We start from the raw sequence: 19,933 nt of genomic DNA on the forward strand, positions 1-19,933 counted from the left end.
GTGTGATTCCTCCCTGCCTTCTGTGTGTAGGACCCAAGGGTTTGCATCCCGTTCCCTTAAAAGTGAAAGTAAAAGGACAGAAAGAGGTTGGTCACAGCCAGTGTAGGATTGGGGCAGGGTTTTGTGATTTAGCCGGCTTCCCTGGTGGCTCAGATGGTAAAGAATCCGCCTGCAATGCAGGACACCTGGGTTCAATCCCTGGGTCGGGAAGATCCCCTGGAAGAGGAAATGGCAACCCACTCCAGTATTTTTGCCTGGAGAATCCCACGGACAGAGGAGCCTGGCAGGCTACAGTCCATGGGGTTGTAAAGAGTCGGACAGGACTGAACAGCTAATACCGTGTGATTTAGAGTGCCCCAGGTGTAGAGGCGGGGATTCCAAAAGTCCACAGGTGAAGCTTCCTTTTAAAAAAGTTCTGGGGACTCCTGGGCATATATCCAGAGAAAAACATGATCCAAAAAGGTACACATACCCCAGTGTTCAATGCAGCGCTGTACAACAGCCGAGACACGGAAGAAACCTAAATATCCATTGACAGACGAATGGATAAATAAGACGTCGTACAGACAATCGCTCAGCCACTGGAAAGAATGAAATAATGCCATTTTCAGCAACATGGATGGACCTAGAGATCATCCTACTGCGTGAAGTCAGATGGAGAAGAAGTGTCATCTGACACCCCTTATGTGCAGAATCTAGAAATGATACAAATGAGCTGACTTAGAATTAGAGAAGGAGCTTATGGTTGCTGGGGATAAAGGATAGTTAGGGAGTTTGGGATGGACATGGACACACTGCTCTGTTTAAAATGCAGAACCAACAGGGACCAGCTGTCCAGCACAGGGAACTCTGCTCTGTTATGTGGCAGCCTGGATGGGAGGGGAGCTTGGGGGAGAAGGGCTATACGTGTATGCATGGCTGAGTCCCTTCACTGTCCACCTGAAACTATCACTATTGTTAATTGGCTATACCCTAATCAAAATTAAAAGTTTAAAACAAACAAAAAAAAGCCCAGGTGTTTCTGCATGTCTTGCAGAACATTTGAAACAGAACAATCAGTGCTTATAATAGATGGAACTAGTAGAATATTTTAAACTGAATAGAATGAGTGCCTAATCATTTAAATAAGAGTGGTCCAGCGAATCTGCTTGACACATATCCTGGCCAACTCTGAAGAAACGAAATAAAATATTTAAAACCAGGGTCTGGGTTTCTTGGTATATATACTTAGAGTTCATGTAGATGAATTTATGCAGTCTGACCTTGCCAGGAGCTCTTTTTTAAATTAAATTTGCATTGGTGTACCATTGCTTTACAAAGCCGTGTTAGTTTCTACTGCACAGCAAAATGAATCAACTATACCCATATCTACACACACACATGTCTAGATCCATATATCCCGTCCCTTTTGGACCGCTTTCCTGTTCGGGTCACTGCAGAGCAGTAAGGGGAGCTTCCTACGCTATACAGAGGTTCTCGTTTGTTTTTGCCGAGGATTCTTAAACACGGCCTTGGGGGAATTTTGCTTTTCTGCCCAAGCTGCACAGCACTTGCCAGCCTGGGTCTCCATAGATTTCAACAGCCCTAGTGAGGGCCCCATTCAAACGCAGAACCTAATCTGCAGGAGGGGCAGAAGGGGAGGAAGGGCAGCCCACCAGAGCCAGGCTCACTCTCCCATCGAGGTCACTTAGTCCTCGGTGTCTCCGGGGCATCCCAGGCCCAGAACAATCCTTCTGTATTTGTTTAACAATCATAGTGGCGTTTCCTCAACCCTTCCAGAAAATCTGTGGTTTCCACAGAGACCCACTCCATCAAAGGTCATCTCCAAGTTCAAGTTGGATGTAACTTGTACATCCGATTTATTTTTCCTTCCGAGCCTTTGCTTCCTGGAGAATTCCCTCTCGTGTGAGTTGCTCAGTCATGTCCAACTCTTTGCGACCCCATAAACTGTAACCCGCCAGGCTCCTGTGTCTATGGAATGCTCCAGGCAAGAACACTAGAGTCGGTTGCCATTTCCTTCTCCGGGACATCTTCCTGACCTGGGATGGAACCCAGGTATCCTGCATTGCAGGCAGACTCTTTACCATCTGCGTCACCAGGGAAGCCCGTCCCTCTAGATCTGTGGCTTACTCTGAGTTGCATAGTCATTCAGTCACTCAGCTGTACCCGACTTTTTGTGACCCCATGGACTGCAGCACACCAGGCTTCCCTATCCTTCACTATCTCCCGGAGCTTGCTCAAACTCATGTCCATCAGGTCAGTGATGCCATCTAACCATCTCATCCTCTGTCGCCCCCTCCTCCTCCTGCCTCCAATCTTTCCCAGCACTAGGGTCTTTTCCAATGAGTTGACTCTTTAAATCAGGTGACCAAAGTGTTGGAGCTTCAGCTTCAGCGTCTGTCTTTCCAGCGAATATTAAAGGTTGATTTCCTTTAAAATTACTCTCAGAAATTGCATTTATTGTCATCTCTACACAAGTCCGGAGGTGTGCTATCTAGGCTCACACGCTTTCCTACTTGGCCAGTTTCCCTTGTAAGGAATATCCCTGATCCTCATGCTCAGGAGACGGCTACAGGAGCGCCAGCTACCACGACTGAGGTCCGGGTGAGGAGGATGAATGCACGAGGGAGACAGGGCACTTGACAGCTAAGACAGACACAGGCGAAAAGCTATCTGTGTTTTTTTAAGATTTTCTTTTGATGTGGACCATTTTTAAGTTTTTATTGAATTTGTGACAATAGTGCATCTTTTTTAAGTTTATTTATTTCTTTTTTTGGCCTTGACTCTCCCTGACCAGGGATTGAACCTGCAGAACCCTGTGCTGGAAGGCAAAGTCCTGACCACTGGATGGCCAGGGAAGTCCCAGTGAGCTTTCTCAAAGGTCACAATCAGAGAGTCCTGCTGACCTCTCAGGAACCAGAACTACGTCACAGAAGCACGCCCTCCATCCCACCCTCGACTGCAAGAGAGACTGGGAAACGCAGTTGGAATTTTGTTTTAACCTAGGCACTTGGTTATCCCAGTTAGGAATTTGTCAGTCAAGAAGTAGTCAAGAATGAGATATTTGATGATGTAGAAATTGAAAATACCCACCCCACTGTTTTTGTGTGGGGATTAAGCGCATCTGCAGAAAGCACCTAGTCGGCGGTACAGGAAAGAGCTTTTCTTTCTCTCCTCCTGTGTTCCCTCCTCCCAGGCTGAGATGCATACGACAGCAGAGCCTTGATGCCATGATCTATTTTCTGTCTAATTAGGTCTACTGAATAATGTCATTTTTTTTAGGGGAAGAGGCATGCCAGAAAAAAGAAAATTCTCATCATTGACAGAGTGTTTCAAACTAGAAATGCTATTTTGAAGACTGATTTCTTTCATGCTTACAGGAGCACTTAACCGTTCATTTGAATAGAGCTGTTCTGCAAGCTGTTAGAAATCCATAAAAATGGTTTCTAATTCTGCACACATCCTAATTCGAAGGAACAGGAATCTCATGTTTGGTGCCTTGTCCCAGTGCTGACCACATCCACAGAGTTCCCACCAGCCTAGGCACACACTTTTTACACAATTTTAAGATCTTTATCATAAAGTAACTTATTGGGGCTTTATGATAAAGATCGTAAACTTTAAGATCTTTATGATAAAGTAACTCATTCGGGCTACAGGAGAAGGCAATGGCAACCCACTCTAGTACTCTTGCCTGGAAAATCCCATGGACGGAGGAGCCAGGTAGGCTGCAGTCCACGGGGTAGCACAGAGTCAGACATGACTGAAGCGACTTAGCAGCAGTAGCAGCAACTCATTGGGGCATTAAAGTGTGTTATCAATCTAAACAGAAAATGAGAGATATGTATTACACAGGATGCTGGTCATATTAATACATCTAATCTGGGTAAGAGGGTTTGCTGGACAGAATGTATTTATTGGACATCCATGCAAAATCAGGGCAGGCAGCATCCAGAAAGTAAAGTGAACGGAACTAGCCTGGTGTGAAGCAAGCTATAAAGGGGGAGAGGGGCAAGTCTGCTCATTGTTTTGGAGATGGTTTTCTACTTGGTAGATGGCAGTACTCTAATTTGGCTGAGTAATTGCCACTCTGAAATCCAACTCGATAGGGCATGTGCAATTTAAGAAATGGATTTTGCATTTCTGAAGCAAGATGAGAAAAATAAATTGCATGATTTTGCTCTCTGACATCAAGCTCCAGGACAATTTTGCAACCTGTGACCTTCAGAGATCTATCCATACAACAGCAGGAATAAAAGATTTGCATGCGTGCATTTATAAAATGACTTTATTGCTCATAGGCAAAAGAAAGAAGGAGGAAAAGGAGAGAAGGAAGGGAGGGAGGAAAAGAAAACAAAAGAAAAATAGCTTATGTACCCATATATTTTACTTCCATTGGTAATCTGGTACTCTGATTCAGTAAAATTTACTTAAGTGCTTTAATTTACAGAGAGGGGGGAGTTTTCCAGAAAAAAGCAAAAACTATGTGTATACATATTTATATTTATATAAAATAAACAAAAAGAGAACTGTGGCATATATTTAATGTCAGCTTAGCAACAATGGAAAAAAATCACACAGATAATTCTGAAGGTAGCTGATAATTCTTCAGTTGATAAAGCTTAGAGTGACTCTTCATTCCTAGGTGATCAGGTTTGTGTTTAAAGTAATCATGATCAACATCTCTTAACATGGAAATAGAGTGTACACATTTATCTCCTGCCCTACAATTTAAGCAATTCCGAAGCACTTAGCTGATCTGCTTCAAAATGTGCATTCAAAATTAAGGTGATTCACCTTAATTATATTTCACAAAATCCTTCATTTAATGACGGTTCCAAGTTCCAAGGAAGGGTCTCTTAAAATCCAGAGTTTAAGTTGTTTCTGCTTTCTAAAGTGACCGAGATAGAAAATATACATAATTGCTCGTAGGCAAAAATACAGACTTATCTCCTCACAGTCTCTCCACCTCCTAACGCCCCACCCAACTGCCCAAAAAATAAACATAAAAAAGGCCCTATCCCATGTGTAACCAGAGCTCCAGTCTTTCAAGATACCGGGACATGCTTTCTCTCGGAGAGTCTGAGACTGTTTATGGCTCTCCAACTCTTCACCCCACCTCTGCGCTCCCAGTCTGTCCTCCTGTCCTCAGAGAAGGTGGGTGCAGGTGGGTGGAAGAAGCCCCCTCGTCACCGACCTGACAAGACTCGTGGTTGCCTTACTTCTGCTCTTCCACGTAGAGCCACTCCTTAGAGTCAATCACCCAGGGCGTTTGCGAGAGAAATCTCTCTCTGAAAAGTAATGCCAACGTTTCTTCTGCTTTACGGATGAGATAAATAGTAACTGCTAGCCCTCTTTGATCATTCCCTGGCAAGTGGCACATAGGCCCGTCAGAATTTGGTGATAGGTTACTTCTTATAGACACATTCTCTGCCAGCTGATACCAAGACCCTGGGAGGGGTAAACACGATGACTCAAACGGGTCGGGGGAGTTCACAGTGAAACAGCTCAACGCCACAAGTTTCTGAAGGCGCTCCTTGCACATCTTGATTGTAAGACATACGGTTTTTATAGGCAGCTCATTACACTATCAATTTGGATATGTTTAACATTTTATGGTCCGTGCTATTTTCCTTTCTACTCTCTATTATTATTTGTCCTTGTAGCCTATCTTGGTTCCTTATTACTGAAATAGTATACTTCCAACTGATAATACAAGTGTATGGAATAATTAAAAGAGATGAAATTTAAATTAATCAATTAGGCTTCTTGGTAGCCTCCCTAAATACAATAGTTGCTAGCCAAAAAAAAAAATTAAACAATTGTATATAATGTAATGTTCAGATATCTTTTATCAAGCTTAACCTGCTCTATTTATCTTTCATCACCATCAAAGATAGGTGTCACATTCTTCAAAAGCTCTGTTTATATATAACTACTTGCCTTATGGTGATTGGCTAGAGAGAAAGAAACGCTGGGTGGTAGGTAGCCGTCACAGTTAAGATTCAGGACTACATTTGGGATTCCACGGAAATCCTATTTAAAGTCAGCAGGGCCTTCTGGTACGGGGCTTCCTTACATTCCTCGGGGGCAGAGGGGGTGGTCTCCTCTGGGTTTTCCGAGCTGCTGACAATGGCCACGGCGCTGAACGACCTTCTTCTGACCTTGGCGTCGGGCGGGGCAGATGCTCGCGCGGGCGGGGCCTTCTCCACGCCGTGGAGCTGCTGGTCTTTCCAGTCGAGCTGCTTGGCGCTGCAGAAGGGGGCGTAGACCTCCGCGCTGCCCTCGAACTGCAGGCAGTTCACTTTGTAGTACTTCCGCTTCACTTCCAGGACGTCGTGAAACCTGTGGCCCCAGAGGATTTCCCGGGGGACGTACGAGCTCCGGGACTGGTGGGACGTCCCGGTGGAGTCCCCGGTGTAGATGAACGTCACCAGGATCTCAAAGTTGTCCCTGGCCACGGCCTTCCGGTCGAGCGCGTAGAGGGGGCTGTCGCGGTCGATCTCGTGCACGACGGTCACGGGGGTGACGAGGATGATCTGGTCGTTGAGCAGCCGCAGGTCCTTGAAGAGCATGGTCACGCGGCCCTCGCCGTCCTCCGCGTAGCGCAGCAGCTGCGCGCGCACCGTGCCCTCCACCACGTGGTTGGGGCGGAAGTCCCCGATGCGCCACATGAGGCAGAGCCTGCCGTCGCGCATGCCCACCAGCGCGAAGGAGCTGAACCGGATGGTCTGCGCCCGCTTCCGGGCCGTGGCCATCTTGGCCAGGGCCGCGCCGATGATGAAGGTGTTGATGACGCAGCTCAGCACGGACTGCAGGATGACCGCGAGCACGGCCAGCGGGCACTCCTCGGTGACGCAGCGGTAGCCGTAGCCGATGGTGGTCTGGGTCTCCAGGGAGAAGAGGAACGCCGCGGTGAAGGAGCGGACGTTGTCCACGCAGGGTGCGGCGTCCGGGCCGCCGTCCTGCAGGTCGCCGTGCTGGAAGGCTATGAGCCAGAAGACCAGGCCGAAGGTCAGCCAGGAGAGGACGTAGGACAGCGAGAAGATCACGAACATGTGGCGCCACTTGGTGTCCACGAGCGTGGTGAAGATGTCCGCCACGTAGCTGCCCCACTCCCCGGAAATGTGCCTGAAGTACACGTTGCAGCTGCCGTCCTTGTGCAGCAGGCGCCTCCTCGCTCTGCGCTTCTTGGCCAGAAGGTGCTCCGGGGCGTACCCCGGGCGCTTGGGGTCCACGCTGACGATGGGGTAGCTGCTGCCGTAGTAGCTCATGCTCTCCAGTGCCCTTGGGGGTGTATCCGGGCGACCGCTGGGGAAGCAAGGGTCCTAGGAGCGCGGCTATTTGCGAGCTTGGGTTTTTTCACTTCAAATCTGAAAAACAGAAAATTCCACACGCTTCTTTAGCTTTCAATTTCCGTCTTTAGAGCAATTGGCCCAATTCGAAGCAATTTGATGCCGTCTGAAACAGCTCAGACTTCATCTGAACGGCAGAGACATTAAGTATCGATCACTCATTTCAGTTTAGAATCCAGCTCAGTCATTACAGGACCAAAATATGCAATTAGAGAAAATAACATTTTTATATATGCATAAGGCTTCAGCAAACACTGTGATTATCCCAAATGAGGCCTCACGGCCTCTGCTGACCCAACGTTAAAAAAAGAAAAAAATTTGTCTTCATTTTGTAGACGCTTCTGGCCGGAGGACATTTAGAAAACAATCTGTAATGTAAAAAGGCAAAATAGAATTCAGGTATTTGTCCAGCCATCTTAGAGGCTTTCTGTTTAAGTCAGATGGTTTTCCTTAGAAAAAGGAGGCAATTAAGAGTTTCTATGTTCCAAAGGTTGGTGAGCAGGGAGGAATTGGGAGACTCGGGTTGACGCATATAGGCAATTGCTATGGTGTATAAAATATTATGAAATAGATAGCTGATGATCACATTGTATAGCACAGGGAACTCTGCCCAATGCACTGTAGTGACCTGAGGGGGAAGGCAGCCAGAAGGGAGAGGATATGTGTACACCTGTGACTGATTCCTTCTGCTGGCCAGTAGAATCTAACACCGCAATGTGAAGCAACTGTGCTCCAGTAAAAAGTAACTTAAGAAAAGAGGGGTTTCTATGCTACTGTTACAACGTAACTTACATACAGCTTGTATCATAGACGGTCCCTTGCCTTCTGCGTATGCAGCCTCCTCTCTCTTCCACGGAGGTATTTCTTCCTTGTGTACTTCCCAGGACAGAACAGAACTGACAAGGATGCTATTTCAGACTCAACTCCTTTACCCTAGCTCCTCCTCTAGTTTTGAGAGGAGAAAAAAAAAAAAAAAAAAAAAACTTTCTTAACCCTGGAGAAGTTAAAACCACTCCCAGGTAAGCTTTCAATAAAGTATAAAATTGCTCCTGCCTTTGTTTCAAAACATCCATCCTTTTTTTTTTTTTTTCTTCTACTGTCTTTCTTTCCTTTTTTCCTCTGACACTGGAAGCTCTTCTCTTTCTGAATAGAAGCCGAAGATTTGCCAAGGCCGCTCCTCTTGCTTCCCTCTTAAAGGGAGCGTGCCGTGGTTGGGCCCTCTCCCCCGGCTCTTCACAGTGTTCCTAAGGTTTTCACACCCCTGCCTGAGCAAAGGCGTTTTCCTCCCTCCAAATTCATTCGGTCTTTAAAAGATCAAGTTATATTGATACATACAGTTATTATTGCTTTCAGCATCTTCAATATAGGTCAACGGCTTTCCAGCTCAAGTCTGAAAGTAAGTTTGGATAATTCAATATTGAATGGTCTTTAGTTATTTCTCTGCCAAAAACGCCAAGTCCCTGGGGCCCAGGGCTAATGTTCAGGAGTTTCTAGAACCTGTTTTCCACATCATCTACCTGTGCCAGGTAAGGGAGAGTGGAGGAAGGGGGAGACGTTGCACTAGAGGATCCTGTTGCTGGACTGCATAAAAAATTTCACAGGAATAAATACTATTCTAGACATTGAGACACCTCCACCTGGAAACCAACCAAAGAGATTAATCACCAAGTATTTATCCACTATGGAAGGGAGGAACGAGTTAATCCACCCCCCACCTCCCAAGTCAACAGGCATCATTTTTCTTCTTCTCCAGGGACCAGGCCCACTTTACAATAAGCACTTTGTCTGGTGGCCCATTGTGAGGACGGACACTCTGTCTACAGCCAAAATGTCCTGGGAGGCATGTCCAAGTTCTCCCCATCCATCCGTCTGCTTCTGGCCGCTTGATCCATCAGCCTTCAGATCTGCCTTGACTAGTCACGTGTCTTTGGTCAGCTCTTCACCTGCATTTTGGGGAGACAGCCACATACTTTCAGGATATGGCCCATGGCTGAGCAAACACATCCTGAAATGTTGAAGGTAAGATACCCCATGCCTTGTGACAACCTAGAGGGTGAGCTGGGGCTGGAGGTGGGAGGGGAGTTCCGGAAGGAGAGTCATGTATGTACCTACGGCCAATTCATGCTGAGATACGGCTGAAACCAACACAATATTGCAAAGCAGTTATCCTCCAATTAAAAATACATTTAAATTAAAAATATATATATATTTCCACAAAGGTTGCCCACAGGATACGGGGTTCTGTGGAGATTTGTCTGATGTGCCTCGCATGGACATCTTACAAACAGGAAGCTATTCGCGGTTGCCAGTTCCTACTCCCTCCTCTGATCCTTGGAGCCGTGAGAATGCGACAGTCTCATCAGAGGCCCGCAGGACTGCAGATTAAGAAGCCAGTTCAGAGACAGGGCTCTTCTCTTCATCCATGCTCCCTTCTAACCCAGTTCCTTCCATGGAGCTGCACCCATCGTGGGAGTCGTAAATTGAGAGCCGCTGTGAGACACTCTGCTCTTTCCTGCTGCCAGAGGGAGAGAGTTTTTCCTTTGAAATGGCATTTACTTGGCATCGCTCGGAGTTTCAGTAGTGCCAACAACTGTTATAAACAAGCCCTTTTTAAAAATACCTTCCACAGTATGCTAATTGGTGAATGAAGTTTCAATTAATACAAGCTACAAGTGAGCAAATGTGAATCTGTGGAAAAATTATTTCTGCATAATGTAACAATGTCAGGGATACAAGTTAACAGCTGTGAGAATTCTGTTCCCGAAACCATCAGGTCTTCTACTGTGGTTTATTATCCTGATCATTCATTTCAACTTATCCAGAGAAAAGCGTTCAGATTCTGTTTAAATGTGTACAGTTTATTCATCTATCCTTCAATTTTCCCACCACGTAAATGACACATTTCCTAAAAGGAAATTTCTTTTAAGCTAAATGTTAGATCGTAGCCAAACTGATGTATTTAGTGTTTACCATTTTTCAGCCTGCACCATGTGCTAAGATGTTTACAAAGGCCCTGTTGTCCAAATGGCTGGAAACAACGTAGGTGTTTTTTATTTTTAGTCTCTTGTTTCATATGTTGTGTTAACTTGAGCACTTTTCTAATAGTTTATGGATAAAGAACAGAGGATAAGGTTTGCTGATTGAACATTTCGATAGTTAACATTTGTTTTCCTCAGAATTAAAACTGGGCTTTAAAATGACCAGAATGCTTTCAAAATCATCTTGTCACCATCAATTCCATCATGAAAAATTATTTTCAGGGCTTCCCAGGTGTGCTAGTGGTAAAGGGTCCACCTGCCAATGCAGGAGACACAAGAGACTCGGGTTCGATCCCTGGGTCGGGAAAGTACCGTGGAGGAGGAAATGGCAGCCCACTCCAGTATTCTTGCCTGGAAAACCCCCTGAACAGAGAAGCCTGGGGGACCACAACCTATGGGGTCGCAATAAGTTGGACACAGCTGAGCAACAAACCACTGAAGACAGCAAGCTATCTGCAGTGCTCCTGCCGGTATTTTCTTTTTGCGTGCTTTATTCCTTGGTCTCCTAAAACTAACGGTGGCCATTTCATTGCCTGCAAAACTCCTTTTAAAAAAAAAAAAAATGGAAATTTGATCACTGAAATTACAAAATGGTGGGCTATAAAGCTCAAAAACAAATGCTAGATCTAAGGTCCCCGTTTCTACACCAGTTTCAAACTACTTTGCCTGGCGATTAATGAGAGAGATAGGAAAGGCTCTTCAATGTTACATGGACTTTATCCTGACATGGAGTTCTTTTATAGATGTGGCTTGAGTAGGAGGCAACACACAGTGAGGAGGGTGGATCTCCCTGAAAACAGCATCCAAGTTCATAGCAATTTACAAAGAAACTTAGGAGGGAACTGCTGACACATAGGTGAGAGAAAAAAAGTTAGAAGGGTGAGGAGATCCAACCCTGATAACGACTTTTCTCCAACCTTGCTCACTGTGGTAAGTCAAGACATTAAAGTTCCTTGATCTGCTCTGACTAGTGACATCTGCTGTCAGGCCCCAGGTTTTTCAGATCTTGGTGTGAATTCAGGGAGAAACCTTTACCAATAAAGTGCATGGGCTACAGAAGTTGGCACAGTGGTAAAGAATCCACCTTCCAAGGCACAGGAGACGGGGCTTCCATCCCTGGGTCGAGAAGATCCCCTGGAGGAGGAAATGGCGACCCACTCCAGGACTCTTGCCTGGGACATCCTATGGAGAGAGGAGCCTGGCAGGCTACAGTTCGTGGGGTCACAAAGAGTCGGACTCGACTGAGCTTCGGAGCATGCACATAGAAATGACAGGGAATATTTTCAGCAAAAGGAAGGAGCAGCCTGCGTATCTGTCCCCTATTCTCAATGCACAGAAGCGCGTCAGTCAGGCTCACCAGTTTTGAAGCAGTTCTGCCATTTTGCTATATACTCTCAAACTCAGTCGTTTACCAGGCAGAATGCTCTGTAAATAGTTCTTCAGGCCTAAGCTTCTCAATAGCACATTGAGTGTATAACACAGTGGCTTAGACTTTACAATCCTCGGTCACTTTTGTAATAAAATTTGATCCAGTCACTAGCATCTACTTAATATAAATATATGAATAGCAACAGTAATCATATCCGTATAATTGGAGAGGCAGAACCAATAAAAGTCTAAAATATCTTCGATAAAATTCACTTGTTCACATCTGTGGCCTTTGAGAGGAGCAAGCACTTTCCTTCCCACATAAGTGACTTTCATGAAGTTGTCCAGAGTCAAGTTACTTTCCTGGCAGAATTATTAGATGGGGTGAATTTTAGTGGAGACGTGAGAGTTGACAGGGTAGAGATTAGAAAGGGTGGCCTGGATTCTCCATGAAGGTCATGGTCTTTGAGGATCTGCTCGTGGGAGTCGGGGGTGGGGGGGTTGGGGCGGGGAGAGGGAGTTCAGGAGAGGTGTGATCCAGGGGCACGTAGGTGGGCTCTGGTTGGTGAAGAGGCAAGAAAGAAAGATGTTAATGAGTTAGGAGAGAACCCAAGAAGCTATTTTGCACAAAATCTATCCCACAACTTCTTGTCTTGGAATTAAGCCTGAGCCTGACCTTGCCTGGAATCATCAATAAGACACTCAGATGCTCTTAGGAGGGCCTGACACTCAGTCACTGAATGTCTGCTTCACCCACTGCCTGCAAGATGCTGCTCCTCCTCCTCCACGTACCCCCTGTCTGCCTGATTTCAGTGTCTCCCATGTTGACAAACCCACACCATTTCATGGTTCCTTCTCAGCTGCTCTCTCACCCCCCCAGAGTAGCCGTGGCTACATATCGAGCTTCCATTCCGCCTCTGTTCCCTCTCCTCTCCTCCCCCTACCCCCCAACCCCGGTCCAGCTTCTCAATAACCATGGATTTTACCTCTTCCCAGATGGAATCTTACAGCTTCTCTTTCTGAATCAATTTACAAAGTTTTATGCTGAATAGAGGCGGTTTCATACTCAGCATCTCCTTAAGTTCACTGATAACATACATGTTAAATATATATATTAAATATATAAATACATATATTATAACATATGTTATAATAGGTTATCAGCAAACTTAAGGAGAAGCTGAGAAGGGAGATGCTGGGTACATGCAAAATCCAACCCTGATGATATCGCTATTAGCTTTATCTGGAGATCCTTTTTTCAGCCCACTTTTCCTTTGGGCTTCCCTCATGGCTCAGACGGTAGAGAATCTGCCTGCAATGCAGGAGACTTGGGGTCCATCCCTGAGTTGGAAAGATCCCTGGAGGAGGAAATGGCAACCCACTCCAGTATTCTTGCCTGGAGAATCCCATGGACAGAGGAGCCTGGCGGGCTGCGGTCCACGGGGTCGCAAAGACACGACTGAGCAAGTAAACAACAGCAAGGCAGACAACGCATGGCCCCCAAGAGACGGATGTCGTCACTGCTTCCTACCGCCAAGCCACCTGGGCCATATTTCTCTTTTCTTCCGCCACTTCCCCAAAACCCTAGGGGCCGAGTCATTTCCTTTAATCTTTCACAACTATTCAGTTCAGTTCAGTCACTCAGTCATGTCTGACTCGTTGTGACCCCATGAACTGTAGCCTGCCAGTTTCCTCTGTCCATCACCAACTCCCAGAGCTTGCTCAAACGCATGCCCATTGAGTCAGTGATGCCATCCAACCATCTCATACTCTCTTGTCCGCTTCTCCTCCTGCCCTCAGTCTTTCCCAGCATCAGGGTCTTTTCAAATGAGTCAGCTCTTCACATCAGATGGCCAAAGCATTGGAGTTTCAGCTTCAGCATCACTCCTTCCAGTGAACACCCAGGACTGATCTCCTTTAGGATGGACTGGCTGGATCTCCTTGCAGTCCAAGGGACTCTCAAGCACCTTCTCCAATACCACCATTCAGAAGCATCGGTTCACAACTATTCAGTTCAGTTCGGTTCAGTCGCTCAGTCGTGTCCAACTCTTTGCGACCCCATGAGTCACAGCACGCCAGGCCTCCCTGTCCATCACCATCTCCCGGAGTTCACTCAGGCTCACGTCCATCGAGTCAGTGATGCCATCCAGCCATCTCATCCTCGGTTGTCCCCTTCTCCTCCTGCCCCCAATCTCTCCCAGCATCAGAGTCTTTTCCAATGAGTCAACTCTTCGCATGAGGTATCCAAAGTACTGGAGCTTCAGCTTTAGCATCATTCCTTCCAAAGAAATCCCAGGGCTGATCTCCTTCAGAATGGACTGGTTGGATCTCCTTGCAGTCCAAGGGACCTTCAAGAGTCTTCTCCAACACCACAGTTCAAATGCATCAATTCTTCAGCACTCAGCCTTCTTCACAGTCCAACTCTCACAGCCATACATGACCACAGGAAAAACCATAGCCTTGACTAGGCGGACCTTAGTCGGCAAAGTAATGTCTCTGCTTTTGAATATACTATCTAGGTTGGTCATAACTTTTCTTCCAAGGAGTAAGCGTCTTTTAATTTCATGGCTGCAGTCAGCATCTGCAGTGATTTTGGAGCCCAAAAAAATAAAGTCTGACACTGTTTCCACTGTTTCCCCATCTATTTCCCATGAAGTGATGGGACCAGATGCCATGATCTTCATTTTCTGAATGTTGAGCTTTAAGCCAACTTTTTCACTCTCCTCTTTCACTTTCATCAACTATTTCATCAAATATTTCACAACTATTACCAAATAGAAAATCCCCTAGACCTTGTTCTCAACACACACACACACACACACACACACACAGACACGCACACACACACACACACACACACACACACCCCTATGTACATGGTACATATACTTCCAGCTCTGTTTAAGAATTTTATTGCTATTTACTCTGAGGAACCAAACTAAAGGAAACAAGACTGACAAGCTCACCAATGTTAACAAGTTAATTCTCAAACAGCTTATCATGCTGTCTTCTGTTTTAAATGCTATGTACCTGCATTGCTGAGCCATCTCTGAAGGTATTTATTGTTCTTGTCTTGAAATTAAACCTGTCATCCCATCTTGGTTGGGTGTCAGCCCTTGTTGCTTAGAGTTTACCTTGAGTTGGACCCAGATTCTCATGGATATCATGAGCTCTTAATGTCTCTTTGAGAGACCGCGGTTCAATTTCCCCTTGTTGTATAAGGAAAGCCCTTCCCCAGTGGTCTCTAAAACTCTCAAGTGGAAAATTTGTGATTTTTTTTCTTATTTTGCATTTTTTTGACTTACTTTTTTTAAAAAAATTGAACTTCTGCTGTGTGCTTGACCTACCCACCTTCAAGAATGAGGGAGCCACCTTTGTGGTGCTTCCCAGGTGGCACACTCTGTATGACTGTACAGAGCCTGCCGTGCAAGAGACAGAAGGGACTGGGGTTCAATCGCTGGGTCGGGAAGATCCCTTGGAGGAGGGCATGGCAACCCACTCCACTCCATAGTTGTGTTCTCGCCTGGAGAATCCCATGGACAGAAGAACCTGGTGGGCTACAGTTCACAGGGTCACAAAGAGACACACGTGACTGAAGCAACTTCGCATGTATGCATGCACCCACCTTTGCATTTGCGAGTTGGGCACTGATAAATAATAAAAGGAGACGATCACGGAAAGTGTGGAGTAAATAGCACAGAGAAAGCAAGATGAGTGAGGGATCTGGAGAGTGGCTGGAGCCCCAGGGGCGGCGCTGTTTCCCAAGGGGAGCAGAGCAGGTCGGGCCCAGGAGCTGGCACTGGGGCTGAGAGACCCTCAGTCCTCCTGGCTCCTGCCGTGGGTGACGATGCTCTCAGCACAGGCCCCTTGCCCTCTTTTGTCTGTTTGCATCATTCTCCTTATTAAGGCTCTCACTATTGCTATCTGTAGGCTGGCTGCAGTGTCCTTTGTTCTTGGATGGTTTTAAGACCTGGTTCTCACAAGAAACTACCACCACAGGAACTCGTGTGTTTTTTGTTGCTGAATTCAAACTTTCCTGATTAGGTAAGAACCTGGGTTTACCTGGTTTCCACGATGGCCTTCATCTCTTGTCACTTTCATCCAGCGTGATTATCCTGAAATGTAAACAACCCTTCTCCTGTTACGATGGGATATGGTCCAAGCTCCACAATACAGTCCTCCAGCAGTGAAGTTAGAGGGCGGAAATATGGAGATCAAAAAACAAAAAATGTCTGGCACTAAAAAGTGTTTACTAGAACTTGTTAAAAAGATGACTGAAGGATTAGAAATGTGGTTCTCCACACAAATGCATGCTATTATATTTTTATTTCAGAGATAAAATATAGGGGTTTCCCAGGTGGTGCAGTGGTAAAAAAAAAATCCACCTACTAATGCAGGACATGCAGGAGATGTGAGTTCAACCCCTGGGTTGGGAAGATCTCCTGGAGAAGGAAATGGCAGCCCACTCCAGTATTTGTGCCTGGAGAATGCCATGGACAGAGGAGCCTGGTAGGCTATAGTTCATGGGATGGCAAAAGAGTCAGACATGACTTAACAAATAAACCACAGCATACACACACACACACACGCACACACACACACACGCACACACACGCACACACACACGCATGTGCATGAGTGTGCTCAGTCGCTTCTGCTGCTGCTGCTGCTAAGTCGCGTCAGTTGTATCCAACTCTGTGCGACCTCATAGACGGCAGCCCACCCGGCTCCTCCATCCTGGGGATTCTCCAGGCAAGAACACTGAAATGGGTTGCCATGTCCTTCTCCAGTGCATGAAAGTGAAGAGTGAAAGTGAAGTCACTCAGTCGTGTCCAACTCTTAGTAACCCCATGGACTACAGCCTACCCGGCTCCTCCACCCATGGGACTTTCAGGCAAGAGTACTGGAGTGGGTCACCATTGCCCTCTCCGCTCAGTGGCTTCAGTTGTGCCCAACTCTTTAGGACCCGTGGACTATAGGCCACCAGACTCCTCTGTGCATGGGCTTCTACAGGCAAGAACGCTAGAGTGGGTTGCCATGCCCTCCTGCAGGGGATCTTCCTGATGCAGGGATGGAACTCCTGTCTCCTGCATCTCCTGCATTGGCAGGCAGATTCTTTACTACTAGCACCACCTGGAAAGCCCATATATATGTGTGTGTGTGTATATATATATATAATTTGAACTGTTTCTGGAAGTGAGTTGGCTACGTGTGACAGCAGAGTGTGAATCTGGCAGTTTCAGATCTAGCAATTTCACCTGTAACAGTTTATCCTGAAGAAACCATCATGAATGAACAGAGAGACACAGCTAATTTGTAGGGCTCTTTGTAGTAGCAGATTTTGGATATGGCTTACTATCTAATAAATGTGGGCTTGTTTCATAGGTAATGCTACAATTGTATCATGACTCATTACTTTTAATGTAGCCATTAAATGTGATAGAATAGAAGCATGACAGAAAAAAATAGAAAACATATTGTTTGGTGGAAAAAAATGAAAGAGAACTATAAAACATCTTGTACAATATAATTTTTTTAAGTTTAAATACATTTAAACATGGAGAAAAGACAAAATGATATAAATAAAATATGGGTTGTGACCCTCTCTGGTATGATATACTTTTTCTCCCTTTTTTTCTTCTAATTTGTCTAGCTACACTTTCTAAAATTTTACAATGAACATGCATTCCTTCTGAAAAAAAAAATAGGTATTTCAGCTGGTACTTTGAAGCATCCCGATTCTGAGGCTCCTTATAGAGAAAGGAAACCAATCGCTGTCTAAAACCATTTATTAGAACTTTTAAAAAGCAACTATAAATAGCCCAGAGAGGCTGACAGCATTATAGACGTTCAAAGTCAGACACTGATGCTGTAACTTTTGCTGGAACAATTCACAGAAACAAATATAGTGACATTTAATTCATCTAAGTAAAACCAGATCTCATTTAAAACAAGGAAGTGGGGGAAGAGAGAGTTGGGTCAGATTTGGCGGCTGGAGAAACCGTGAAAGCAGCTGGCCACAGATCAGGGCTATACACAGCAGAGTTCAAGTTCAACAGGCATCTGAAGTGGTTCCTCTCCCTCAGTGCCGCCTTCTCTCCCTTCCCCATTCCAAAACCTACTAAACTGCTGATGCCTGCACTGCTTGGCTGGTATACTCAAGTCTGTTTAAAGGATCGTCTTTCATCCTAATATCAGCAATCGCTTTGGAAAGAAAATGTTAACCATTGTGCCATTTTTCAACTTGACTACTTTAAGGTCTATGTCGATGAATCTTCAAGACACAAGGAAATGGCCTTTTGAGACAGGTGAATTTGAAGAAGGCAATTAGATACTTATGATGCTGTGGTTCACTCACTGAGCTCTGTCTGACTCTTTGCAAGCCCATGAGCTACAGCAAGCCACGCCCCTCTGTCCTGCACTCTCTCTCGGAGTTTGCTCAAATTTGTGTCCATATCCAACCATCTCACCCTCTGCCACCCTCTTGTCCTCTGCCTTCAGTCTTTCCCGGCATCAGGGTCTTTTCCAACAAGTTGGCTCTTCGCATCAGATGGCCGAAGTATTGAAGCTTCAGCTTCAGCATCAGTCCTTCCAGGATTGATTTCCTTTAGGATTGATTGACTGGTTTGACCTCCTTGTTGATTGGCCTAAAGAGCTGGCCCTAACCAGTTCTTCATAACTCATCTTCAGAAATCTAAAATCTCCTTCAAATACCCCTACAAACAGAAGGGTATGAGGGCTGTTTCTTTGTTCGCTTTTGCATTTCGATGTTTATTGGAGTATAGTTGATGACACTGTCATTTCAGTTCCTACTGTACAGCAAAGTGAATCAGCTATACGTTTACATCTATCCCCTCTTTTTTGGGTTTCCTTCCATTTTAGGTCACTACAAAGCATTGAGTAGGGTTTCCTGAGCTATGTGCTAGGTTCTTAAGTTACCTATAATATAGGTAGTACTGTATATACATCAATCCCATTAGAGAAAAACAAACCTCATATATCAATGCATATATGTGGACTCTATTAATAGAAAAATGGTACAGATGAACCCATTTGCAAAGCAGAGATGGAGACGTGTGTTCTTTAAAGTGTAGTCTATTATCCACCTGCTTCTGAGGTTCTAGGGAAGCCTGTTATGCCTGCAGATCTCCGGGTCCCACCCCCATCACTCTGCTTCCATCCCCTGCTCAGCTCCCTCGTGGACCATCACATAGTCTCACGACTGAGATCTACTGTCTTGAAACTTCAAGAACTGAGATGCTGGGTTCTAACAGACATGACATTGAGCTCAGAGGCTTGATCACAAGCAAGACTGTGCACTTCTGCCTGTTAGTCCCTGAGCCTCTGCCTGCCCTCGGGAAAAGCGGCAGCTCACAGGTTGCTAGGAGGAGTAAATGAGCTATGTCCCCAAACCTGCTTTCACAGTCCCTGGTATTTAATGAGGAGTTAACTGCAGTGCTCGTAACTATGGCTACAGTCCATTCAAGTATCGATCCAAATGAGGAGAGAGAAAGAGTGGAGCATGGACCTAGAGATGACCGTAACTAAGTGAAGTAAGTCAGACAGACAAAGACAGATGTCACGCGGTGTCGCTTATATGTGGAATCTAATTAAAAGGGATTTAAATGAAATTATTTACAAAATGGAAACAGACTTACAGATTTCAGATACAAATATTTTGTTACCAAAGGGAAAACATGGGATGGGCGTAGGGATAAATTAGCAGTTTGGGGTTAACATACATACACCACTGTTGATAAAATAGATAACCAATGCAAACCTACAGTATAGCACAGGAACACTACTCTACAGCCTGTAAAACCTACATAGGAAAAGAATCTGAAAAAGAATGGATGTGTGTATGACTGAATCACTCTGCTGTCCACCTGAAACACAGCTTTGTAAATCAGCAATACTCCAAAAAAATTAATAAAAAAGAGTGAGAGGTTGAGACTTATCTGCCATTTCTTTTTCTAAGAATGGTTAGATTGTCAATTTCCATGTTTGTTTTAAAGTTCCCTCCTAGCACATAATTGTCTTGATAAAACTTTCAAGGCTTCCTACGTAGCTCAATGGTAAAGAACTGACCTGCCAACACAGGAGACGAAAGGCACGTGAATTTGATCCCTGGGTCGGGAAGATCCCCTGGAGTAGCAAATGGCAAGCCGCTCC

General features: G+C 45.4%; 1 protein-coding gene across 5 annotated transcripts in view; it reads right to left on the reverse strand.

The window, feature by feature from the left end:
* Positions 1 to 4,270: 4,270 nt before the first annotated feature.
* Positions 4,271 to 19,933, reverse strand: part of KCNJ16 (potassium inwardly rectifying channel subfamily J member 16) — a 68,945-nt gene continuing 53,282 nt past the window's right edge. For 3 of the 5 annotated variants that reach the window (XM_042256465.2, XM_042256464.1, XM_042256467.1), the window contains exon 2: positions 4,271 to 7,373. In XM_042256465.2, the coding sequence (XP_042112399.1) occupies positions 6,012 to 7,274 (1,263 nt within the window). In that variant the 5' untranslated portion in view covers positions 7,275 to 7,373 and the 3' untranslated portion in view covers positions 4,271 to 6,011. Of the gene's footprint in view, positions 7,374 to 8,147; positions 8,301 to 19,933 lie in introns of all 5 variants that reach the window. The other 2 variants (XM_027974007.2, XM_042256466.1) reach the window with 2 other exon arrangements.

Source organism: Ovis aries, chromosome 11 (assembly GCF_016772045.2).
Source record: "Ovis aries strain OAR_USU_Benz2616 breed Rambouillet chromosome 11, ARS-UI_Ramb_v3.0, whole genome shotgun sequence".
Classification (NCBI taxonomy): Eukaryota; Metazoa; Chordata; class Mammalia; order Artiodactyla; family Bovidae; genus Ovis; species Ovis aries.